The 27,669-nt window shown below is 35.3% G+C and overlaps 2 protein-coding genes and 1 pseudogene across 4 annotated transcripts; all 3 read left to right on the top strand.

Moving 5' to 3' along the window:
* Positions 1 to 3,074: 3,074 nt before the first annotated feature.
* LOC133314370 (uncharacterized) lies at positions 3,075 to 6,688 on the top strand. The gene is made up of 4 exons (XM_061515847.1): positions 3,075 to 3,567; positions 3,995 to 4,836; positions 4,922 to 5,350; positions 5,522 to 6,688. Exons 1-4 carry the CDS (start codon positions 3,075 to 3,077, stop codon positions 6,686 to 6,688), a joined length of 2,931 nt encoding a protein of 976 aa, XP_061371831.1.
* A 6,646-nt stretch (positions 6,689 to 13,334) lies between these two features.
* On the top strand, positions 13,335 to 17,464 carry LOC133314376 (alpha,alpha-trehalose-phosphate synthase [UDP-forming] 6-like). 3 transcript variants are annotated; one of them, XM_061515855.1, is made up of 4 exons: positions 13,335 to 13,493; positions 13,858 to 15,964; positions 16,060 to 16,333; positions 16,908 to 17,464. In XM_061515855.1, the coding sequence occupies exons 2-4, from the start codon at positions 13,965 to 13,967 to the stop codon at positions 17,190 to 17,192; spliced, it is 2,559 nt and encodes an 852-aa protein (XP_061371839.1). In that variant the 5' UTR covers positions 13,335 to 13,493; positions 13,858 to 13,964; the 3' UTR covers positions 17,193 to 17,464. The 3 variants fall into 3 exon arrangements, with proteins under 3 accessions (XP_061371839.1, XP_061371840.1, XP_061371838.1); XM_061515856.1 differs by lacking the exon at positions 13,335 to 13,493 and having other exon boundaries at positions 13,503 to 14,720; positions 14,823 to 15,964; XM_061515854.1 differs by lacking the exon at positions 13,335 to 13,493 and having other exon boundaries at positions 13,503 to 15,964.
* A 2,754-nt stretch (positions 17,465 to 20,218) lies between these two features.
* Positions 20,219 to 26,080, top strand: LOC133314371 (loganic acid O-methyltransferase-like; annotated as a pseudogene).
* Positions 26,081 to 27,669: the final 1,589 nt, after the last annotated feature.

Genomic DNA, 27,669 nt, shown 5'->3' on the forward strand with positions numbered 1-27,669 from the left:
GAGGAGAGAGAAAAAATTTGGCAGAGAAAAAAAAACTTTAACTTATATGTAATATTTCTATTGGTGAGATGTATTGAATCTTTGGTGCTACAGTAGCACCAAAGATTTATTCACCCTTATGCTCAATGAGTGTAGTTCAGTTGGTAACATATACTGAGTAGGTAAGAAGAGAATCTGAATTTAATCCTCACCAAATACATATTTGAGATTTAAACCTCAACTTGGCCACTTAAGATTAATCTTGCTTTATAGACACAAATATATTTTTGTCTTTGAACAATATCTAAAGAAAAAATTAAACATGAAAAAAAAAACAGTTTTTAGTAAAACTAATGAATCGTATAGTATATACTATCGGTACTTTATATAAAAAAATACTGTTATGTATATTGAAGTTTAGGTCATAGAGTATAAATATGACGGTGATATACGTACTAGGGGACCAAATTAAAATTAATTAATCATATCTAATCGCATCTCGTTTGAAATTCAGCATACCAAACAAAGACAATTAAATTGAGCTAGTCTTATATTTTATATTATCTTCACATTGTCCTTGACATTTTTTAGTGCCGTACAATATATAGGAGACAAGACTGGAAATAAAATTTGAAGAATTGGAGAGACCACAATGAAAGTGTACCTTTTTGAACTTATGGTGGAATATTAATTATGAGAAATATTAGTCTCATGTGATAAGAGATAATAAGTCTTTCCTACACACTCAAAAGACGTGGGACACACTTCAAATTTTTTTTCTCTTTTTTCTATGCAATGAGACTCACCTAAGTTTGTGAGTATAACATGAGATATCTTATCTCATGTTGCATAAGAAAATATAATTCCATTAATTATACCTAGCAAATTGTACCATAACACAATGAATCATGAAGTCAAATATCCAATAGAAGATAGCTATCGGTAAGTACAATTACAATCTGGCTTTCTTAATGCTTAAACAAAGGTAGTTGAGTTTCCTTTATGAAAGTTTTGGTTTCAAAATCACAGCTTACTAAATTATATATTAAAAAACAAAACAGACAGATCACCTACAAATTAAATAAAAATCCAATAGTATAAAGAACGTTATTATTGGGATATTTAATCATAAGAATACAAATAACTACATAAAAATACAATGTTATATTACACTTATAGAAGAATAATAATTTTTAACATTTTTTTTTTTTGAAAAAATAATGAGTCTTGCCTTTAATCTTAACTATTGATATACTTTACTTATATTTAACAATTTTGAATTATTTATCATATGACTCATTATATTCAAGCAAGATTAACAACTAAGATAAAAAATACAACTTATATTCATATATAAAATAATTCTGCCTCATATATCATTTCATGACTGCAACATCATTCCCCCACATATTTTGCATACACTCATTCATCTTCAGAACCATCTTGATGCCACTTTACACAACAAATTCTATGCACGAACTCATGTCCACGTACAAGGTCCTTTTTCACCATTTGCACATGTTTGAATAGCCTTTTTTTTTTTTTTTTCTTGAACCAGAAAATAAATCCTTCTCACTACAAATTACTATTTGGATGTCTACCGGAGAAGTAACAAAAAAAATAAAAAATCTACTTCTTTTTCAAAGTTAAAAATTTTAGCTTCTATAAAAAAGAAGTCAAAAGTCAAATATTTTTTTTAAAATTCAAATTTATCCCAACTCAACCAATCTCACCTCCCCTTCCTCCACCGCTGCCATCACCACTACCCTTTTCATTGTCGCCACCACCACTATAACCCTAACCCCAACCAATTTCATCTCCGTCGTCATCCCACGACCGCCATTGCTACCTCCTTTATTGCCGCCTTCACCATTGTCGCTATCACCTCGCCACCACCTATACCACCATCTTTGTAGTCACCACTGCCTTGGCCATAGCCAAATTTGGTCCAATAATTTCTTTTTATGTGTCCTTTTTAGTAATTTTATAGATGAAAAATATTTATTTAATTAAAAGTGTTTTTCATGTAAAATATTCAAATGCAAAATAGTTTTAACTTTTGTAAAAAGTATTTTTAAAATAAATAAGGTATAAAAAGTTATTTTTTTCTCGAACTCGCACTCTTGCATACATATCTCCCAGCACCTTTGAGTTATAGAACATTGGATAATGGCGTCGAGAGAAAAGGAAAGGAAAACTCCCGAGACAGAGGAACTTGACCAACTGGAAAGGAGTGTGAAGAAAGTGAAGGAGTCACGTAAAGAGGACAGCCCGATAGATGATGTTATGCTGGAAAAGGCTGCCCTGGAGAATGATAATGTACCCAAAGAGGGAGTGGCTAGACTAGTAGACACGAACATGGAAGCATGCCAAGGAAGGAAGCTTGCCTCCTACAAAGACAAGGTCTTGTCTCTGAATGGACAAGCTTACGAATCAGATTCTGAGGAAGAAGACTGGATGGAAAGACAAAGGAGGGAAGAAGAGGAGGATGGAGAAGAAGAACCGGAGGGAGAAATGGATCCTCTTTGCCCTACCTATCATTTCTCCAAGAGCCAACATAAGAAAGAGTGTGACCAATGGAGGCATTCTCTTATCATTAAGCTGCTCGGTAAGAGGATAGCCTCAAGCTATCTCATGGCGCGGCTGCAGAATATGTGGGGACTAGTAAGGGCGTATGAACTCTTTAACCTGGACAATGGCCACATTCTACTAAGGTTTGCTGATGATAGGGACTATCGACATGTACTCCATGATGGACCGTGGATAGTCTCTGATCACTATCTGGTGGTGCAACGCTGGAGACCCTTTTTCAACCCTAACAATGATTCGGTTAAGAAGCTAGCAGTGTGGGTGAGGATTGGTGGCCTCCCTATGGAGTTTTACTCCTTCTATCATCTATGGAGGATAGGGAACCTACTTGGGAGGACCTTAAAGGTTGATAAGAGGTCTGTCATAAAGAACGAGGTAGGAGAAGGTGAGGTTACTGATAAAGCAAGGTTTGCTAGGATTTGCTTTGAGGTTGACCTGAGAAAATTTTTTATTCCTTCATTCAAGCTAGGAGAGGAGGTATTCCATGTTGGTATGAAGGTTTCCATATGATCTGCTTTTCATGTGGGAAGTATGGCCATAAGAAGGAGCAATGCAGCTCCCTCAGTGACAAAAGCCCGAAGGAAAAACCTGTAAAAGAAGGTCCGAACGTAAACATTGAAGGGTGTAACAATGTCGAACCAGTGGAGAATAAGGAGCAAAGAGAAGGGGAGGAAGCCTTCGGGTCCTGGATGGTTGTCCAGAGATCAAACAACTCTCGCCGGCTGAAGTTTTTACCGGCGGTGAAGAATCAGGGAGATTACAGTAGATCAACCAGTGTAGTGGGGAACAAATATCAAAGCGTTGAAAAACCTATTGTCTTAAAACCAGGAGCTAACATATTTTTGTGTAAAGTTGCTGCTGCGTTGGAGGAGATCAGCAATGATGTTTCCTCAGTTAGAGGGAACCTAACGGGTGGAGGATCAGACAAACCAAACAAAGTTGATACTGAAGGACCCTTTAAGTCAGCAAATAGCATGGGAACTTCTCAGAAAGCTAAAGGTACCTCAAAAGACAGGAAATACTCCTTACTATCTAAGAAGAATGTCTAGGCTAGGGATGCAAATCTTACGCAGTCCCCTCAACGCAAAGGGAAAGAACCTAGTCATCCAGGGTTGACTCTCCCAGGGGGATCAGACCTAAGGCACAACGCTGGATCTCGGGAGAATGGCCCAAAGTTGTCGAGTGAGAGGAACACCAATCTTACGTCAGATGTTACACAGTGGGAGGCTGAGAAGGCGACAAAGGAAAAGGAAATTCTGTACTTAATGATACCGACGTCTGAGTCACAGGATAGCATGCTTTTAGACCAAACTTTAGCTGTTTTGGCAGCTGACAATGGTCACCCCTCACATACATTTTAATGACCATTGGGTCCTTGGCCACCCCTTTGTTTGTTTTTATGATTGTAGTAGCTGGAACTGCAGAGGTGTGGCCAAGAAGGGGTTCTTAGCCCTCATTAGAGATCTTAAATCAAGATTTAATATTAATATTTTGGCTTTATTGGAAACTAAGATTAGTGGTGACAAGGCTCAGAAGCTTATTCCCAAGTTTGGTTTCTCTAATTTCGTCAGACAGGACCCTATGGGCTTTTCCGGAGGAATTTGGCTGTGCTGGGATGATGTGGACTTCACCCTCCAAGTCTTGAAGACCCACCATCAGTTTATTCATTCTGGGATCATTCATAGAAACTGTTCCAGAGTTGACTTCATCACCTTTGTTTATGGTAGCCCAAGAAGGTGCGAGAGAAGAATGTTGTGGCAGAAAATGGTTGACCTTGGCATGGACAACTCCTCCTCGTGGATAGTCTTGGGGGATTTCAACACTCTACTAAGCCCGAACGAAAAAGTAGGGGGATGGTCCTTCTGTTGGGGTGCAACTCAAGAATTTCGTGATTGTCTCACTAATTGTAACCTTCATGGCATGGGATCCAAGGGCCCTCAGTTGACTTGGAAGAGAAATAACACCCATGAACGTTTGTATAGGGCCTGCGTTTCGGAAGCATGGAACACTCAGTGGCCTAACCACTCTATCGTCCATCTACCCTTCTACTGTTCTAATCATAGACCATTATCCTGGTTGATGACCAGATCAGAAACTCTTTCTATGGTAGCAAACCGTTCAAGTTCCTTGCAGCATGGCTCACGGATGATAACTTTAATGACATTGTTTGTCACTGTTGGGCTAACGAACCAAATTGGTTCCTTAGTGCTCAAAAATTCCAAGAAGACGTCACGGTTTGGCATGAGCAATCCTTTCGAGCCACTCAACGTAAAAAGACCAGTTTTAGGCCAGACTTAGAGGTCTAGACTTGAAACTTGCTACCCAACCTAATTCTAACTTGGAACTCCTCCAGAGGTCGCTATGGAGGGAATTAGAAACGATTCTTATCAGGGAGGAGTTATGCTGGTTCCAAAGAGCTAAGTGTAATTGGTTGGAGTTTGGGGATAGGAACACCAGGTTCTTCCACTCTACTTTTGTTGCCAAACATAGAAGGAACAAAATCTTCACCATCAAAGACGATAATGGCCTGTGGATGGATGACCCTCACCTTATGATGGATAGTGTTGTGTCGTTCTTTGAAAGGTTGTTTGGGGAGAACTCAGATGGCTTGGAAGATTTTCCCTTGAGTGGTGGCTTTCCGATTATTGAAAATAGGTTTGGCAATATTGCAACTATTCCTTCTGCCACGGAGATCAAGCAGGCAATCTTCAGTATGGGCAAATTTAAATCCCCAGGGCCAGATGGCCTTAGTGCTCTCTTCTACCAGGCTCAGTGGCATGTGGTTGGGACATTCTTTTGCAACCTGATACTGGACATTTTTCGTAATCCCTAAAAGGTGTAGCATGTTAACCAAACATCTATTTTCCTCATTCCTAAGTTGGATAACCTGGAAGCCTTCAAGCAGTTTTGACCTATTAGCCTTTGTAATGTATCCTATAAAACCATTACAAAGATCATTGCTAACCGGTTAAAGAATTTTCTGCCTAACCTTATTGCTCCTAACCAGTGTAGTTTCATCAAAAGGAGGAATGGTTATGATAATATTGTGATTGCTCAAGAGATTCTCCATTCAATGAGGAGGAGAAAATGGGAGACTGGCTGGATGGCTATAAAACTCGATCTTGACAAAGCTTATGATCGGTTGGACTGGCAATTTATCCACAACACTATGGTTGATATTGGTTTACCGCGTAATCTGATCCACCTAATTGATGAGTGTGTGCAAACCCCTTCTATGAATCTGATCTGGAATGGTAGTACAACGCGTAGCTTCAAGCCAAAACATGGCCTTATGCAAGGGGATCCCATATCCCCTTACTTGTTTGTCATGTGTGTGGAACGACTTGCCCATTTAATCCAGGCTGCTATCCAAGTCAAAGCTTGGAAACCTATTATCCTTAGCAAAAAAGGACCCCCCGTATTCCACTTACTTTTTGCCGATGACATCTTCCTATTCGCAGAAGCATCCATGGAACAAGCTCACCTGATTAATCAGGTTCTGAAGACCTTCTATGGTGCCTCTGGCCAGAAGGTTAGTGAAGAAAAATTGAAGGTTCACTTCTCGAGTAATGTTGGCTTTGCTAAAGCTAGGCAAATTAGCGGGTGCATGGGCTTTGGTATTACCATGGACCTGGGGAGATACCTGGGTATGCCTTTACTGCATAAACGTGCGTCCAAATCCATCTATGCTCATATTCTACAAAAGATGAAGGACAAGCTAAACTCTTGGAATCAGAATGCTCTCTCCTTCGCAGGGAGGATCACCCTTGCCAAATCTATCCTTGGAGTGTTGCCTACGTACAACATGCAAACCTCCTCCCTAACCATTTCCATCTGCAATGAGATTGATCGAACCACTAGGGACTTTATTTGGGGCTCCTCAGCTGCTAAAAGAAAAGTTCATTTGGTGGGTTGGGATAAAGTGTGCTCCTCAAAGGTTTCGGGAGGCCTAGGCATCAGGACCTCTAGACTTGCCAATACTTCCTCTGTCATGAAAATTGGGCACAGGATTCTAGTTGAAAAAAATGCCTTATGGTGCAAGGTGTTAAGAGCCAAATACAAAGTGCCTGATACCCTTATTCCTAACCTCATCCCTCGCAGGGAAGGATCCAACCTATAGAAGGGGATTTATCGAGCTTGGCCGGAGATTAGAAAGGGCTCCAGAATCTTTGTTGGCAATGGAAGAAACACTCTCTTTTGGACAGAGAAGTGGATACCTCAGGTGGACAACTTGCTGGATGTAGCAAACATACCTGTTGACGATGACATGTTAAGCTGGACCGTTGCTGACTGTGTGGTTCAGGGTAAGGTTTGGAACTGGCAGATGTTCCAACACCTACTCCCCCAAGAAATCCTCAACTCCATTGCAGGAGTCCTTCCTCCTGATCCTGGAGACGAACCTGCTCGTGTCTCCTGGGACCTGTCTAGTGACGGTAAGTTCTCTGTTGCTTCAGCCTACCACATACTCTCTAATCCCTCTACCGATTTTTTCTCAGGGTAGAACATTCCCTGGAAATGGAAGGGACCCCACAGGATTCAAACCTTCATTTGGCTCCTCTTCAATAGCGAAATCCTAACCAATCAGGAGCGGGCTAGAAGGAACTTCGATCTCGTTCAAAACTGTCCACGGTGCAACTACCCTATTGAAGACTGCAACCATGTGTTTAGGAGCTGTCCTTGGGTGAAGTCAGTTTGGGAGAACCTCATTAATCCCAACCAAGCTAGGACTTTCTACTCTTCTCATTTCTTGGAATGGCTTAAAGCCAATATCTGGGACAAGTCCCAGCGCGAAGAGGGAGAAGGGTGGTCTACTTTGTTTGGAGTTGCGTGTTGGATGATTTGGAAAGAACGTAATAACCTCGTGTTCAATAACAAGATCTCCAACCCTGTAAATGTAAGCCATCGTGCTAAAGGTTTTACTGCCAGCTTCTTTCAAGCTCGTGACTCCTTAGCCAGACTTAGGCCCTGTTGTGGTGTTAGGATAGAAGTTCTAATCTCCTGGACGCCCCCTCTAATGACTGGTTGAAGCATAACACAGATGGCTCGGCTACTGCGGATGGGAGGCAGTCAACGTGGGGAGAGTTATCAGGGATTGCTCTATGAAGTGGCTCGTGGGTTTCTATAAATATCTGGGAGCAGGGAACGCCCTCAGGGGGGAGTCTGGGGCATGCTTTGAGGTCTACAAGTAGCTTGGGATCAGGGTTATCGTAAGATTTGGTTGGAAAGAGACTCTTCCACTGTTATCCAGCTAGTAGAAGATGGTTGTCAGGTTCATCACAACCTCTTCTCTTTGGTTAAACGCATCAAAGATTGCCTAAAGCAATCCTGGGAGGTTAAGGTCTCACATGTGTTTAGAGAAGGCAATTCAGTAGCTGATATTTTGGCCTCTTTGGCTCCACCTTTTACTGGAATCTCTATGTTCTAACCAGTATTCCTCCCACCTGCATGGAGGCTATAGCAAAGGACAACTATGGGGTTACTACTCGTAGACTGATCCGTGATTAGTTTGCTTTGTTTCCTTTTATTCCAAAAAAAAATCTCCTAACACCTATAGGTGATCACACCATCACCCTTTATCCTAGTTGCATGTAGTGGAAACTATCACTTAATATCTTCGACATTTTACTAATTAAAAAGAACTAATCCTCCCTATATTAGATGCTCTTACGATTCAATATATTAATTTATTCGGCCTCTTTACAAGATTAATCTATGAATATTTAGGGAAAGGTTAAAAAGTCCCTTATGATTTTGTTTTGAATCACTTGTCCCTTATGTTTTCTATTTTTTATTTTATTTTAAATCACTTATCCTTTTGTAGTCTTTTATCCAAATTCATCCTCCACACAGTTAAAAACTTAATTAATTTACTTATTTGATCGTTCATAAAAAAACAAAATAAACTGCGAATAGAAAAATAGAAGAAAAAATAAAACCAATTATACTAAAAATTTACATAGACATATTTGGATGAAAAAAAAGCAAAAAAATGCATAGGAGATTAAATGATTCAAAAACATATGAGAGTTTTTGAACTTTTAATTAACACATTTTTAAAATTTCTTGATAAAGATGAGTTTTATTTTAATAATATTATGTTAAATTAATTTTTGATTTAAAAAGTTTTTTTTTTGGTAAGCTGATTTAAAAAGTTTTATATGTGAAGTAAAAATATTATTTAGTAGTATAATTAGAGTACCATATATTATTAGTATTATTCATAGAAAAAAGTATTTCTCTAGTTACTGGAGATAAAGTTATCTCCAGTGAGCTCAAAATGACGTAGTTTTGGAGTTATAAGATTAAAAAATTATAATGAGAAAAACTAATATAACCTTGCAATATATTAGAATCACATAAATACCTTGATTTTCGTCACAAAATGATGTCGTTTTGGGCTCACCGGAGATAACTTATCTCATTTGACTGGAAAAAATCTGTACCCTTATTCATAATATAATTATGCAAAAATAAATAAATAAAAGTGACAATAAAGATCTATATAATATCTATAGATAAAATATATTTGCAAAAATATAATAAAAATACATAGAAGGAAAAATAATATTATTATACACAAATCGGTCTTTTTCTCCTTCAGGGTACTAAGTTAATGAGTCACTGTTCTAATCTTTTAAATTGGATTTATATTAAAATATAATAAATATAATAAGCGACTAATATTTCTTATGTTTTAGGCTTGTAGGACACACATAAAAATGTATGGGAATGAGATCCATGTGAGGAGAAGAGAAACAAAAAATGAGCCACACAGTTAATTTTATCTTCTATAATATAAAAAGGGAAAGGTTATACATACAACCTATTTTCATTTACAACTTCTTACAATCATATCTTAACCATTGATTTCCTTCAATCAATGGTTAAGATTTTTGCAAATCAAATTTATTAATTAATTATTAATTCGCAATAAACGACAACCGTTGATTGACGAAAATCAACGGTTAAAATATGATTGTAAGAGGTTGTAAACGAAAATAGATTGTAAATATAACCTTCCCCGTATAAAAAATATTAATCTCATATAATAATAGGTGTTTTTTTGTAGTACATATATTAGGTGTATTTTTTTTAGTACATATAATAGGTGTAATTTTTTTTTTTTTGTTTATAATAGATGTCTTTTAACATTGAAGTCTTTAGAGCATAATTGTAAGTGTTGTTGCCAATCTCCAACTAAATAATTTCACAAGCCAATTTATTTAAAAAGATGATATTTGGACGAGACCATTTTCTGTGCAACGGTCGCACATGCTACCTTCATTCACAAAATTACACTTGGATTAATTTTTTTTTTTTTGGTCTTCTCCGTATAGCATACCTCCATTCTCTCTCTGGTGTTGATTGACTGTCGCATCGAGTCAATGATGTGATGGAAGTATCTTAAAATTTTTCTAATTGGACGTAAGTTACACCCGATTCTTGGATGAACGACTTGTCGAATCCGGATTTGATGCGATGGAAGTATCTTAAAAATTTTATAATTGGACGTAAGTTACACCTGATTCTTGGATGAATGACTTGTCGAATCCGGATTTGATAACAATGAGATAAAGAAATAAAAAGAAATGACTCTTCTTACCAAAAAAAAGAAAGAAAGAAGTGACTCTCTGGTAGAGATGTTAAAATCACTTGACACAAGATCACTTAACATGAATTTAACATGATATAAATGCTTGCAATATAAACACGATATGAATTTTTATTTATATTAAAAATTTTGACACGAATATAACTTGTAAATTTTACGAGTTGACACGAATATCACATAAATTTTGAGTCAAAATAATAATGGAAAAAAATATATAAAATGGGTCAAATTTACAAAAAAAGTTTAAAAAATAAAAAAGAGTCGAATTTGTGTTCACACTATATAACACGAGATTTTACGTATCATGTTTTCTCAATATGAACAAAAACACAAGTTTTAATATAAATTAATCCCAATACGAATTTTCATATAATATTCGTATCGTCTCGGTGTGTCAAGAATTGACATCCCTTGCTCTCTCTCGTAGTACACCGAACACCAAGTATATATATCTCACTATCCTATTTGTCCTTTCCTTTGATAGCAACCGACCCGTCCCATTTTTGGCATCTTACTCTCTTGTACAGTTTTTTTTTTTTTTTTGGGTAGTCTGTATGTACCGATGCTTTAATATTGTGATTTCTCTACACTCAAATTGAATAACATGTCAAAATATAACATAATCTTATCAAATTGGATAACATGTCACAATATAACGTGATCTTGTCATATGCAATTTTTGTATGCATATTTCTTTTTTAAAATAGTTATAAATTTTAATTGGACGATACTTATTTAATGTGTATAAATTTTGTATGCAATTTTTGTATGCATATTTCTTTTTAAAATAGACACAAAATTTTGAGAAAAAAGAATATTATCTAGTCCCACAATCAAACGGTCAGGGAGATTCGGTGCTTGACGAACCATCATCTCTCGTGTACCGCCACCATACCAGAGCCAAACACTGTCATCCTTATCTTCATCGAAAAAGGTTTATTATAATAATGAAGGAAACATCGAACACGAAGAGGAAACCTTATCCACAACAATTTATAATTGTGAAATTGCCGCCCTTGTGCCTGTCCGGTACCTCTCGTCATTTTCTTTTCCTATTTTTTCATTAAAAGCAAATTTCAGAAAATGAATAATGCATGGTGTACCTTAAATCTAACACGTGTCCTATGAGTTGCACTATGGCCACAGCCCACAAGCATAAATTTCATTTTGTTTATAACTACAGATATTTTTAATGTCAATGAAAATTAGCTTATGAGATCGAATTGCATTCATATATAAACTGCTCGTATTTGCTTTTCGGCGACGTACATTTGTTGATAAATTTTCCTGTAAGTATAATTATTATTATTAACATTGGACAATTCACTTTATTTTTTTTATAAGAAAAACATTTATGAATCATAACATAAAAAAATAATTCTCATACAAGATTAATGGGTAAAAGATACAAATACTGTCGTAATTTCTATTTTTCAATTCCAAATCACTTTTGAGTAAAATAATACTTTTTAAAAAAAGTAAATGACTCTTGCGTTGTTTGCAACGGGTGGAATAGTGACCAAAGTGTCACGTTTGGACAAAAAAATTACCAGACTGCCATGCTCATAGTAAATTTTATCAAAATACCACGCGGTATAATTCGCTACACAGTGTAGCGGATTATGCATGCAAGTAATTCGCTACACAGTGTACCGAAATATGCCACCTCATAACGCACAGAATCAAAAATGTCACATGTCAAATTTTGCAAAATTCGCTACATAGGGTAACGAATTTCTCAAAATTTGACATGTGATATTTTTGGTTCTGACGTGGCATATTTCGCTACACTGTGTAGCGAATTACTTGCATACATAATTCGCTACACCGTGTAGCGAATTATGCCGCGTGACATTTTGACAAAATTTACTGTTAGCGTGACAGTCTGGTAATTTTTTTGTCCAAACGTGACAAAATGATCACTCTTCCGCGACAGGTCCCTGTGATGACATGGCAGATAGTTAATGTGACGTCCACCTGTCCATGGTGGTGGGTCGGGGCTCCGAAAGATCCATTTTTCATAATTCAATGTTATCCTCTTCTACCGTACCCAACCAGTTCTCCACGTCATTCATCCCGATGCGTCTGACGTGCAGAACAAAGATTGGCTTGTTAGAAGCTTATGATGTTCTTAATACACTACATTCCTGCAGCTAGCGTTGAGAATAGAGATGTAAATACATTAAGCTAAATTAGACTTTAACTTAAATATGTTAGGTATGTGTAAAAAATATTGGACATGACTTAATCTGTTAGTTTTGTTAGACTCCGAATTACAAGTTTGGTCTGATCTATATTTAAAAAATAAAAGTCTAGACCTAGGTCTGTTAACCTGTTAAGCCTATTAAATATTCAACAATTAAAAGAATAATTAAAATAATATTACTATATTATTCAAAATTATTAAAATAATAATTTTATTTAAAATAAATGATATGATATAGGCCGAACGGTAAGCTTATAGGCTCAACATGTGCAAAAAGATCTATGGTCTATTTTTTAAATAGATTTTTTTAAAAGTTTAAGTCTATTCTATTTTACTATTTATAATAAGTCAAGTCTGACCTAATCGTAGTCCTATGTAAGTTGTTCTAATCGATTTACATCCTTTGTTGGGAACATAGGATAAGGACGAATTATTGGATCAAAAACAGTAACGAATCTCAAAGTCGTTGATGAAGGGTGACAAATCTGCCACGTGTCAGATAGTAACTGCGAAAGCAATGAAAGTGCGAAAGCTGGCAAAACCATCGAGCTAGGAAGCTAATTTCAGACACGCCACTTATGTGGGTTCCACACGAAACATAATCCTCGGTGACGGACTGTCGAAGGACAATGGATAAGGTCGAACTCATGAGAAACTATGCACTACTTCTCGTCTATTTGTCTCATAATCTAACACACATCAACGACCGTCGATTGAGATTACTTCAAGGTGTTCTTGGATCATCGCACGGTATGAAACCAATCTAAATATTTTTTTGCATAAATTAAAATAAAAAAAGAATGAAATTATTTTTAGTGGTTGACCCATGAAGACAAGTGAGCTTCCAAAAAAAGTATCACACTGTTGCAAGCCGTCTCAGCTGAGTGGAAAGAGAGAGATATTATGGGGTTGGGTGAAGATAATTTCAAGATAATTTTTTTTTCTTTCTTTTAACCATTTATATTAACATTTTTTTATTATTTTCTTTATTCTTCACCACTATATAGAGTTGATTTTTTTTTTTTCTTCAAATGGTTTATATGGATTCCTAATTTTTTCCATCCACCCAATCAAAGTGAAGTTGGAATTCAAATCTCAACCACACTGGTAATTTTCTTCAATTGCTTGTTAATTTTTATTATTATTATCTTTTTATCTTTGCCCCGTTGCTCTCTTAAGCTATCTGTTCTTCTAAGTTCTGTCCATTTATGACATCAATCTCTGGTGGGTTGTTTGGTTGCTGTTGCTTGTTGTAGCTGTTTATGTGATCTGAATCTGTTCCAATTCCTTTTGTTTGTTTCTTCTGGATTGCAAGTAACTATATGTTTTATCCCTCCCTTGCTTTGATCCACTTATCTAAGCTTATCTTCAAACAAGTTCTGCTCTCCCTTTTGATGCTATTCATTGTTACTCATCACAGATTCACCTCTTGCCATTTCATGCTTTGTGATTTCTCTTTTGCTCAATTCAGGACTAGTATTAGCTGACCCAGAACTCAAAACATAGTCTTGTTCACTTGTCTGTTATGTGGGTATTGTGTTTTCGAAGTATTGTGTGTTAGCTTGGGATTATAAAAGAATGGTGTCAAGATCCTATTCAAATCTATTAGACCTGGCCTCTGGTGAGGCTCCATCATTTGGGTATATGAACAGGAGAATTCCAAGGATTATGACTGTGGCTGGGTTGATATCTGATGTTGATGATGACCCAGAGGAGAGTGTGTGCTCTGATCCATCTTCTTCTACAGTGCACAGAGACAGGATCATAATAGTGGCTAATCAGCTCCCTATTAGGGCTCAGAGGAAGCCAGATGGTAATAGGAATTGGTCTTTTGAATGGGATGAGAATTCACTTCTTCAATTGAAAGATGGATTAGGGGATGATGATATTGAGGTTATTTATGTTGGATGTCTTAAGGAAGATGTTCATCTAAATGAACAGGATGAGGTTTCACAGATACTTCTTGAGAACTACAAGTGTGTCCCAACTTTTCTCCCACCTGATATGTTTACTAGGTACTATCATGGGTTTTGCAAACAACAGTTGTGGCCACTGTTTCATTACATGTTGCCTCTGTCACCAGAACTTGGTGGTAGGTTTAATAGGTCACTTTGGCAAGCTTATGTCTCAGTCAATAAAATTTTTGCAGATAGGATCATGGAAGTTATTAACCCTGAAGATGATTTTGTGTGGATACATGATTATCATCTGATGGTGTTACCAACTTTCTTAAGGAAGAGATTTAACAGAGTTAAACTGGGATTCTTCCTTCATAGCCCATTCCCTTCATCAGAAATATATAAGACATTGCCTGTTAGGGAAGAGCTCTTGAGAGCCCTCCTTAATTCGGATTTGATTGGGTTCCACACTTTTGATTATGCGCGACATTTCCTCTCCTGTTGTAGTCGGATGCTCGGTCTTACCTACGAATCGAAGCGTGGTTACATTGGGATAGAGTATTATGGTAGGACTGTTAGTATCAAAATTCTTCCTGTTGGTATACATATGGGTCAGCTTCAATCAGTTTTAAGACTGCCGAAGACTGAAGAAAAAGTTTGTGAGCTCATTAGACAGTTTTCTGATCGAGGAAGGACAATGTTGCTTGGGGTGGATGACATGGATATTTTTAAGGGTATAAGTTTGAAGCTATTGGCCATGGAGCAGCTTCTCATGCAGCACCCTGAGTATCAGGGAAAGGTAGTACTGGTCCAGATAGCTAATCCTGCGAGGGGACGGGGGAAGGATGTGAAAGAAGTGCAAGCTGAGACGAAGGCCACCGTAAAACGGATTAATGAATCATTTGGGAAACCCGGGTATGATCCTGTTATTCTGATTGAGGAGCCTCTCGAGTTTTATGAGAGGGTTGCATACTATGTTGTTGCGGAGTGTTGTTTGGTCACTGCAGTAAGGGATGGAATGAATCTCATACCATATGAATATATAATTAGTCGTCAAGGAAATGAAACATTGGATAAAGTTTTGGGGTTAGCTTCCTCCCCTAAGAAGAAAAGCATGTTAGTTGTGTCTGAGTTCATTGGCTGTTCTCCATCTTTAAGTGGAGCAATCAGAGTGAACCCGTGGAATGTGGATGCAGTAGCAGATGCAATGGACACTGCCTTGGAAATGGCTGATTCAGAGAAACAGCTTAGGCATGAAAAACATTATAGATATGTTAGTACTCATGATGTTGGTTACTGGGCCCGAAGCTTCTTACAAGATTTGGAAAGGACTTGTAGTGATCATGTACGGCGAAGGTGGTGGGGAATTGGGTTTGGATTAAGTTTTAGAGTTGTAGCACTTGATCCAAACTTCAGGAAGCTCTCAATGGAGCACATAGTTTCAGCTTACAAGCGGACAACAACTAGGGCAATTCTTCTAGACTATGATGGTACACTAATGCCTCAGGCTTCCATTGATAAGAGCCCAACCAGTAAATCCATTGAAATTCTTAGTAGTTTGTGTAGAGATAAGAACAACGTGGTGTTTCTTGTTAGTGCTAGAAGCCGAAAGACACTTAATGAATGGTTTTCTCCTTGTGAGAATCTCGGAATTGCAGCTGAGCATGGTTACTTTCTAAGGTAAATTACTTAGGCTTCTGACCTTTTCAAGATTGATGCTTTCATTGGGTATAGGTAATGGCTGACATTACTTATTGTATGATGTGTGGTTTCAGAATGAAGCGAGATGAAGAATGGGAAACATGTGTTCCTGCGATAGACCATAGTTGGAAACAAATTGCAGAGCCGGTAATGAAACTTTATACTGAAACAACTGATGGATCCACCATTGAAGATAAGGAGACTGCACTTGTCTGGTGCTATGAGGATGCAGATCCAGATTTTGGATCATGCCAAGCTAAGGAACTTCTTGATCATCTGGAAAGTGTGCTTGCAAATGAACCAGTAACAGTCAAGAGTGGCCAGAATAATGTAGAGGTTAAACCACAGGTATGTATAACATTCTAGGAATGAATTATGGCGATAGATTCATTTTATATCTTCGATTAGTGGTCACAATCATGAGTTATATTTTTTTGTCAGCTAATTCTAGATTAAAAATAAAAAGCTGGCATGTTAACTAGCAGAACTTGTGTCACATTAAGGCATAATTTGAAAACAAAATCCATTATTGTTGTTGGAGTGACCAATAAAGGTATAGTAAGAGTGTTAGCAAAAGTCAAGACTAGGTGTTCTTTGTGCATTGAATTCTGGGCTTTAGTTAAAATCTAAAAAAAGGGGCCATCAATCCAAGTGAAATGCTCTTCTAAAGAGTGCATTTATTGTTGAACTGCACTAATGGGCTTAAGCTAGACCAACTACATCAAGTGAGTCCAACACCATGTTACAACTCAAGACCTTAAAAGTATTGGATTCATGGGTTCTCTCACTTATATAGACTTCACTTGACCTATTACCAACCAATGTAGGACTAATCACACTTGAATAACTCAACAATAAAGTGTTTATTTTCTCTTCTCTTGTGGTTACTTTTTTGATAATTACCAAATTTTTATACATGCAGGGTGTGAGCAAGGGACTAGTGGCCAAACGCCTTCTTTCTGCAATGCAAGAAAAGGAAATGTCACCTGATTTTGTTTTGTGTATAGGAGATGACAGGTCTGATGAAGACATGTTTGAGGTAATCACAAGTTCAATGGCTGGTCCAATTGCTCCAAGGGCTGAAGTGTTTGCATGCACTGTTGGTCGAAAACCCAGTAAAGCTAAGTACTATCTTGATGATACAGCTGAAATAGTGAGATTGATTCAGGGTTTAGCCTGTGTTTCTGAACAAAGAGTTCTATGTTAAGCAAGGGAAAGGTGTTGGTGAAAAAGGAATTGCACTTGCTTTTCTTTGTCATTGAGCATGTAGGGTCAGTTATGCTCTCCATACAAGTTCTTTTTGTTTTCTTTATATTCCATGTAAATTATTATAGTTGTTACCGAGAGAAGTTCTGTATCGAATTCTGTTCCCTTAAATGCTTGATTTCTATAAGGAAAACTTGTACATATGTTTAGTTTTCCGCTATGAACACAGCTTTGCATTCCTTTGTTAAATGATGCCGTCTGTTTCTGACTTTATGAGTTTCCTCCTTTTTTGGTTTTACTTATCTTGGGCCATGCTCTCTATTATGTGTCTAATTTTGTCAAAATTTCCTTCCAAGTGTTCAGAGTGGTGCCATCAACATGATTTACAGGAAAAATGAGACTTTTTAAAGAACTTCACTGTTTCATTTGTATCCTATTACGTTGGACTACTTCTTTAAAATAAGAGTTTATCATCTATCATTTAACATAATCACAAAAATTTTTCTACACATACAACATTTTGTGGGGTCCGCAGCAAAAAAAATAAAAAAACTTCGGTACACAAAACGAATCTCTATAACATAACACAATTATTTTTTCTACAACATAACTCTTATAAAATCTTTAAAATAAATAAATAAATAAATAAAAGGTAGGATATTGCTTGTTGATAGCTAAGCTTAAAATTTTGTGCATGAAATCACTCATCAAATTATTGTAGAATAATACAGTTGTACAAAACTTAACGTCAACCTTCAAAGGTTTGTAGTATCAAATTAATTCTCCAAAGATTTAAAGTAACATTAAAACGTACTAAATTGATATCATATGGATTTGATAGAAAAATTATGTTAAATGAGAATTATTTTAATGTCATTTAAATTTTTTAAAAATTAATTTGATGTCATATAAACAAACTACAAGAATACAAGGTTTCCTTCACGTATTCAACTTATGCAAAGAAGGATATTTAAATATCATTGATATGTTTTATTAATTTGATTTGTGCTTAATTACATTCGGTACCACATGCTTTTGATGTCTTTAGCCCACACTGTTGCCTTCAATAGCTTCACTACCGTCTCTGCTAATATCATTTTAAGGAAAGTTATTTCTTAGCTTTATATAAATTGGGTACAGGTCGAATCCATAGTCTTATTGATCCATATTCTTATTGCAAACTGTTCATTGAGTGCTTGTGCTAGCCCGGTTGGGTTAAGTTATGTAAAGGCCCACACGACAGTCCTGGCCATTGGGGCAAAGATTGGTCTAAGAGATAATTTTATTTTATATATACGGGGCGGAGAAGAGAAAAAAAAAACACGAATTCCACACACTTTTACGTATGTGTAGGAGATAAAATTATCTCGTACAACATGAAAAATATTAATCTCATAAATTTATGGGTTAAATTCTCTTTGTTAAATGTACATGTACATGAAATAGCAATACAAAAGTCTCAAGATAGAAAAATTTTTGGTCCAATTTTATTGCGAAAAATATTTCTGTCGAAATTCTCAACATAATACGTTATTTCCAATGAAAATTTTTGGAGGAAAATATTTCTATAAAAAATTTTAACAAAAAAAATCCCATCAAAATTCTTTGCGGAATCTAAATTCCTGCGAAGGTTTCGATTGAAATATTTCTATCAAAATTTTTCACGAAAAATATTTTCATAAACTGTCGACGGAACAAATTGCTAAAAAATTTCAATGAAAAATATTTTTGTCAAAAAATTTGGCAAAAACACTTTTTACAAAATCTAAATTTTGTCAAAAATTTTGGACGAAAAATATTTTAGTCAAAATTTTCATCAGAACATATTGCCAACAAAAAATTTTGGACAAAATTTTTTGGAGAAAATATTTCCGTAATTTTTTTTGATAAAATTAATTTCTTTAAAATTCTTGACAGAAATTCCGCCCAAAGCTTTGTTAAAATTATTTTCGTCAAAATTTTAAACAAAAATATTTCAGTCAAAAATTTCGACGAAACACATTTCTATAAAAAAAATTTAGATGAAAAACATTTCGGTCAAAAATTTTGACGAAATTCTTTTTCTGTCGAAACTTTTGATGGTACGTTTTTGGTGAAAATATTTAAAAAGTCATTGTCTTTAAAACTTTTTACTGAAACTAAATTCCGTAAAAAATGTTGAAGCAATTATGATCCATCAAAAATTTTGATGCAAATTTTTTTCCGTCAAAATTTAGACGGATAAAAAATTTCGTTAAAACGTATTTTTTATCATTTGAAATGTAGAAATTTCATAAAAAATATGAGCATGTTTTAGTAGTGAAACAATTACATAAATAATTTTGTTAGAAATTTTAAATTTAATTTTGTTTGTAAAACATAATAATTATATTAATTTTAAAATATGATAAAAAGGTAAAAATATTTCGTAAACCCTCAATTTTTCTCCCTTACCTTTTTTTAAGTTCCAAATAAAGGAAGGGAATAACTTTCAATTTCCTTCCCTTCCTTCTCCTGCTTCTCCCTTGGATCCCCTTCCTTCCATTTTCTTCCAAACTCCCAAACAAAGCCTTAGGGGGTGACACTTGGACAAAACATTATTTTTTATTTCTCCTATTTCCTTTCTCCGCGGTAGTTATCTAATTTTGATCTTGATTGATCTGGACCACTGAGTTATTGGTGTTCCAAGACCTCCAAAATTCTTCTCTTTGTCCACCAGGTTCAACTCTTGCATAATTCAATGTTCACCAACTGTCATTTATTAATATAATAATCTTACGAAATGTTACCTTAATTACTGAATGTGTCTGGTCCTTGAGTTTTGGGCCGAAGTGGGACCTCTGTTGGCTTTCCCCGTGTCCTGCCAATAAAAATTATCATCTAAATGCTAGTATGAGTCATATGCAACACATACTGCATTAATATAGACTCAGTTAACATAAAATTAATGATCACCAATTATTTAATGCATGCTTCTTTGTTGGTACTTCCCCTACTCCAACCTCTATATAATACAAGCTTACCCCATCTCTTCCATAGATGAATGAAATGGAGGACTCTCATATGGATTACCAGTCACCCCAAATTTGCGATGAAGACAAAGCAAAATTGGTAATCAATGCATTACCACCAAATGGAGGTCGTGGCACATACAGCTACTCCAAAAATTCCTACTTTCAGGTATATATATTGTTCCTTTCACTAACCAATTTCAGAAAAAATAAAACAAGAAAAGAAAATTGTTGGTATAATTTGGACAATGTTATGTATTTTGCATTTTAGGGTTGAACTTAAAAGAGCATGGTACAATACATAATTGATTAAGAATTTCAAACATGCTTGATAAAGGAAAATGGAACATCAAATTTCGATGCATATCTATACATATTACAAGGAACAAGAAATTAGTTATGAGCTAGAAAAGCAAATGTCAATGTGAGTCATTCTATTTTCTAAACAAGATTTCTTTGTAGAAACTAAGTTCAAGAGTTGAAAAGAACAAGATAGAAGAAGAAATCCACAAGAAGCTTGATGTGAAAAAGCTTGCTTTTGCTTCAAACATGATACGTGTGGCAGGTTTGGGATGTGCCATTGGTCCAAACAGCTTCATGACTACATAGAATGTTCTTGAAGCTATCAAAAAGAAGTACCAAAGCCAATGTCAAAATGCTGCAATGCTAGAGTTCCATGTGTTCTTCAATGATCTACCATCCAACGATTTCAATACCCTCTTCACCTCTTTGCCTGAGGATAAACAATACTTTTCAGCTAGTGTGCATGGTTCTTTCTATGATCGCTTGTTTCCTGAATCTTCTATTCATTTTGCATATGCTATTTATGCACTCCATTTTCTTTCAAAGTCACCAGAAAAACTACAAGATATGAACAAGGGAAGAATTCACTACACAAGTGTTTCCAAGGAAGTAGTTAATGCTTATACTGATCAATTTTCTAAGAATGCAGGGGACTTCTTGGATGCTAGGTGTAACACCCCGTTCATGACCGGTCATGTTATCATTGTTTATGATATTAAGCGCAGTTACAATCACAACAGTTCATTTAAAAATATCGAAAAAACATCTTCTTTTCAACACCATTTACAAAATCCTTACGTTTATAAAACGTGTGTATTCAACATTTTTCAAAAATGTGATTGTAACTTAAACTATTACGGAATCTTAAATACTAAGGCTTAACATCATACAAAGTCTATGAAAGAACTGCTAAGTGTCTCCCATAAAATAACGAAGCACAAATACACAATTTGACGTTTTACCTATTTAAGGTACACTTAGTTTTTCAAAACTGCAACTGGACTACTTGTCATAAATTCTCATCTTTTGATATGTTATTTTACACTCTTTTATCTTTTCAATAAGGTATCACACGCCCCATCTGGAATTCTACAACTCTAGATATGCTCACCGTAAGTTAATTCCTTAAAACTGTCAAAATTGCACTTTCAATACTCAAACATACCTCACTGCTTTTCGAACTGCAGACGTTTCACACCTCTTTCTTCCACCATGTTTTAATATGTTTTAGTGGACACCTTAGGCTTAAATTAATATATCATAAGCCTAATTTCGGTAAACAATGAGAGAGATATGAATTTTTAAAAAATGAATACCAACGCTGTCAACTTCAGCGCGAAACAGAACAACTCTCATTCAAATGCAAATCGGCAAGTTTTTACAACTCCAAATGACACCAAATTTTATGACAATATAAGGGACATACCCATCTTCAAAATAAGGTATGGTACGCCTTATTTGGACCATTGTGGAAAGAGTTATGGCCTTTCAAAGTTAGGATAAAATCTTACTGTTTTTATAAATTTTTTGACAAAGTCTCCTTTGTTCTTACAACTTTTCCCCACTTTGTACAAATGTGTTCCAATACTCAAAAATGGTACCTTATAGACCAAAAGGATGGCATCAAAAGGATCAATATACCTTAGTGCACTTACAACCCACGATATACATTAATTCCTCTCATTACTTTTTCACACACAATGTCTCATTGTCATTCATTATAATTAAACATCATTAATAACTACAATAGGCCTAAAGCCCTTCCATCACATACATTAATATCTACATAAACAAAGTTCTCCGATGATACAATTACATTTACATCAACTATCAAATTTAACTATTACATGATCAACCTAATAATCAAATGACTTAGACACAAAAACGTGAACATCTCTAAGCATGTTCACAACATCTCATCCAAGACCAATGTTCATGCACTAAGTCAATGATAGAAAATAAACAACTATCAAGTGCATCAAAATAATATCTCAAAATGCCAAGTAAATTCTTATGCACTCCTATGTACATGTCAAAATACTCCACATGCTCATATCCACATTAAGTAAGCTTCTTGTCCATTGCCCCTCCAGCAACACTAGTGGTACCTGAAAAAGAGGCCCCATAATGCTGGGTGAGATTTGACAATCTCAGTAAACCACGGGTCCTGGAGGATCATTCCACCCAATGACTCACTTAATATGCATACAATGATAAACATATGAACAATATAATATACAAAATCACATCAATCACTAGATAAACATCCAAGGACTACTACTTATGGATCTCAATAACAACTATCATTGGGCAAACATCGAAGAACTATTGCTCAAGGATCTCATCACTGGGCAAACATCCAAGAACATCCCAACAAGGATATTATGTAAGGATCCCATCATATAACTCCCGAGACATTCCTATAGCGTTAACAACTCTAAAGCACCGCGCTAACCGAAATTCCCTACCTAGAGACCTATCCGGTGGAAGTCCACACAATATCTATTTACTGGCCGTAGATACAAGTATAGATACCAAATAGCATATCAAAACACATGTCAAATATCAGGTAAAAATGCATGATCATACTCTATCATACATTATCAAAGATCACAAATCTAACCATTCTTAAAGGAAATGACGAAGCAAACAAAGGGACTAACCTCAGAACACACAGAAGTTTACATGTACAAAGTTCCACAATCAAGTTCACAAACCAATAAACAGAAGCTTCCAAAGCTTAATCCTCCAAGATTTGATCAAAGAGAGTCAACATACAATAATCATACCACAATATGATCAACCACATGCTTGAGAATACACAAGCAAACACAAACAACAACCCTAAAAAAAACCTTAGCTCACGACCATTAAACCCCCAAAGTGTAACCAATTATATTTTAGTCCAAACCAACCAATCTCATTGCTTCACAAGCATCTCACACACCATGATACACCTCAATTACACTCCATTATAATTTACTACAATTCCAATCATTTTTTAAAATCCTAAGGCCAAAGGTTACCTTAAAGACTACAAGGAAGATTTTTCATAAATTCAATCATTCCAAATATAATTTAGCCAACATCAACCAAATCACCAATATTTCACACACTCTCCATCAAGCCACAACACAATTTATCACATTTTCCCTTAATTTCCTCAATATGGCTGAATATGTTCATTCCAAGGGCCAAGGAAATTTTCAATAATTCACAAGCTTAAAACTCTTATAAAACTTCATAATTTATGATTCAAACAACCACCAATCAATTACATCATCCGTCAAAGACTTCCTTCACAAATCATCATTCTTTCATCCTTGAAAATTCCATACGAACTTAAACTTTTATTGCATTTCTACCGATTATTTATCCATACGAACAATAAATTCCAAAGAAACATAGCCATAAAACCTCTCTAACCATGCTCACCAATATACACATCATATTATATCCAAAATTTCATCCATAAGAAATACATGGGGAAATTAAGAAATCTTACCACCAATAAGTTCCTAGGCTTCAAGAGATTAATATATAAGCTTCCAAGTAACAAAAATCATCAACAATGGCTACTCTCACACCAAGAAACTGCCACCTTCAAGCTCTTAGATCTCCTCACACATTCACTTCCTCAAAAATATTTTTTAGGATTTTTGATCACCAAGAGATTCCAGATATTTTTCATGATGTAACTTTCTTAATTCGGTGCCAAAATAAAAAGTTACAAACCTAAGCTATCCTACCAATGGAGGCTAGGCCAAGACACTTAGAGGAGGAAGAAGATGAGCTTTCAAGGCTGATTTCATGCTTAAATAAGCTTAGCCACTTTATTTGACTTTTTAGAAAAAGTTAGAAAATATCTAAATTTAATTTACTTTTAATCTTCTTGAAATCTCAATTAATTTCAAGACTTAGGTATTTTCATAAATTCAATAAGCACAATTGTATTTTAATAATGCCACTATACAATGTTTAAAAGATCTAGGTAATTTTTGCATAATTTAATTTTTGCCCCTATACTCAAATTAACTGTATTTTTTCAAAAATATCAAAATTCCTCAAATAATTATTTCTCTTGGTTCTAAAACTTCTTTCAACATATATCCATTCCTAGAATATTAATATGATTTTTGAGTCTCTCAGTAAAATTGTACTGCGGTATTTCATTCGCTAAAAATAACTATTCATCAATTTTCCAGAAAAATGCCTATCCACTTTCAAATTTTGTTCTGAATCCAAATCAAACATTATTTTCACCAAATAATGTATCATTATATCATTTCATAATTTTAGGGTTCACTAATTATCAAATTACTATTTTGCCCTTCGAGTGTATTTTCACTCGAAATCAGGATTTTTCACCAATTAAGTCCTCTAATCCACAATTTAATCATAATAATGCATTTTCAATTATGTTAGGTGTTATACTAGGGCTATAGAACTTGTGCCTGGTGGCATGCTGGCCATTGTCATGCAAGGCGTTCCTAACAGCATGCCTTATTCTCACACCGTAAATGGTATGTTGTATGGTTCTATGGGATCTATCCTGATGGAGAATTCAAAAGAGGTAATTCGGCTTCTTACACTACAACTCATTAATATTTTTTGTAATGTTTGCATTAACAATAAAAAGAGGGTGAGCCTCGAAGAATGAGCAAGTTGCTTCCTTGTAACCGAATAGTCACGAGTTTGAATCTAAAGAACAATCTTTTTGTACAAATATGTAAGGGTAAGTAAGGCTGCGTGCGTACAAGGATTATCTTCACTTCACCCTTTGTTGGTCAGGGTTTAATTCTGAGTGATTTTTTTTTTTTAATGTTTGCATTAACAATATTTATAGGGCTAACTTTCGAAGCGTGATAAGGTTTCTCTTTTGTGTGATTGAAAGGTTACAGATTTGAGTATAAAAAATAGTCTCTTTATAAAATATAAGATAAAATTGCATCAATCAACCTTTATGTTCAGATCTAACCTTGTAAAGTCGAGAAGTCTTGTGTGATGGGATTTTCTCTTTTCATGTTTTTTTTTGTTACTGACCAATTAAAGCTTAATAACTAATCATGGGGCTGCACTCAAGAAGAAAATCTATAACTCTCAGAATAGTTTTCAATTTTTTTCTAGAGTAATCATTTATCTAAATTGCCTTTCATTCCATCCTCAAGATGTAAGTGCAGGGAGCCAATTTGGTAATGTCACATATCTTGGATATATTAATAAACACAGTTATTAACTACTCTTATATTAATTTTCATAGGGGCTGCTTGATGAATCTCAAGTTGATTACTTCAATTTGCCATACTATGCCCTAAGTCCTAAGGAGATGACAAAGGTGATAAAAGCAAATGGGCGATTTAGCATTGAGAGAATGGAGCTTACAGACCCAGCACCATGGTTAAAGAGCACATGCAACCATATAATACTTGAATTTATAATTCATGTAAGGGCTGCAATGGAGGGAATCTTCACCAGACAGTTTGGAAATGAAGTTACAAATGAAATGTTCCAAGTTCTTATCAAACTGTTGTCTGACAAAAATGAACTGCTGGAAACTAAGTATAGGGACAAAACTCAGTTTTTTGTTGTTTTATAGCGTAAAGAGTGAGTGAGTTTCGTATCTTAGGTTTAATAATGCTCCCTCATCTTCTTCTTTTTTTGGGTGATTGTTTGATTCTGCTTTTGTTAATTTAGATGTGATGGATTTTCTTTAATTATTGTATTTTGCTGTGTGACTCTAGCTGGGTGGATCTTTGTACTTTGTTTTTGGTTGAATGGATTTTTTTTTTGATGTTTTTCAATAATAAGATCATTTGACTCTGAGTGTTTCAGAGTATTAAGATTTTGCTAGATGTTTTCACTTTTTGCTGGTTACGTGTGTATGACTCGGGTTTTCACATGACAAGCCAAAATGATGGAGCATCCATGCTCCAAGGATTTTTAGGAGCTTCGTGAATGCCTCCTAATTAAGCAATAAGGCTACAAATCATGAGAGTAAACATGAAGCCATAATGTTGATACTAATACTTAGTTACTAAAGTGTCTCGATAAAGACTTTACAGTAAAAGGCTATTCGTAGGAATTCGTAATTCTTAAGAAATTCAAAGTGGATCCATTTTAGTCATTTTGAGAGACTAATGTGGATCTTTTTTTAATTTGTGAAGGACCACGATTTCAACTAAATGAGTCCATTTTGAATTTTTTAGGGACCACGAATAGTCTTTTTATTTGCTAGGGACTATAGCGGGCATCGTAAAATTTGCTGAGGATCAAAAAAGGTATTTACTTTAATTTTAATGTATTGTTATGAAAACTTTTACACTATGGTTTGATAATGTATTATTACATTGTTAAATCCTGTTATGGACCTGACAAAGGCTTATATTCTAGAAGGTCCAATAAAGGACAACACAAACAGGAATGAAATCTTCTATTAATTACGATCCTATCTAAACAGCTAAGAGGGAATTAAGGAAATATTCCTTAATTACACTAATCTTATTACGGCAGCAATGGATCAACAATTGGACTCCCAATATTCCTGAGAGGCCCAAAATTCCACTCCTGCCAGGTAACTCATCTATAAATAAGGGGTTAAACCAATAAGGTACACACACTCTAAACCCTCTCTTTTAGCTTGTCACTGTACACACACCTCACGCCTTGACTATGTCGTTATATTATGGTGCACAGTGATCCACTTATCTATAGGGTACCTCTCCTATAGGTACCTGAGAGAGGGCAAACAGATCCAATATTAAATTATCAATCTATGATTGGATATTCACGATCTATCAGATCGTAACAAATCCAATAAATAATGTGATAACTCATTATTAAATACAGTATTAATTTTTTTTTATATTCACGATATATCAATTAAATTCCTCGTCAAATCATTAGTGTGCACTAGAAAAGGTGATATATTGAGATAGAGACATGTATTTTTTTTATTGTTAACGATAAGGGTATGTGTGCATATCTCTTGAACATTATAAAAATTATATCATATTAACGTCCAGGTTGAACAAATAGCTATTCTTTATATTTTCGGTAAATCAAAAAAATTGAGTTACAACACAACTTGGTAGTATATATATACTCTTTGTATGAAAGCAACTATGAACCCAATCCAAGAGATTAGATCCTTAGAAGTTTAGAACTTAGAACAATATGTTAGAGAAA

This window comes from Gastrolobium bilobum, unplaced genomic scaffold (assembly GCF_033153095.1).
Source record: "Gastrolobium bilobum isolate Gb01-03AN ecotype WA unplaced genomic scaffold, APGP_CSIRO_Gbil_v1 utg1171, whole genome shotgun sequence".
NCBI lineage: Eukaryota > Viridiplantae > Streptophyta > Magnoliopsida > Fabales > Fabaceae > Gastrolobium > Gastrolobium bilobum.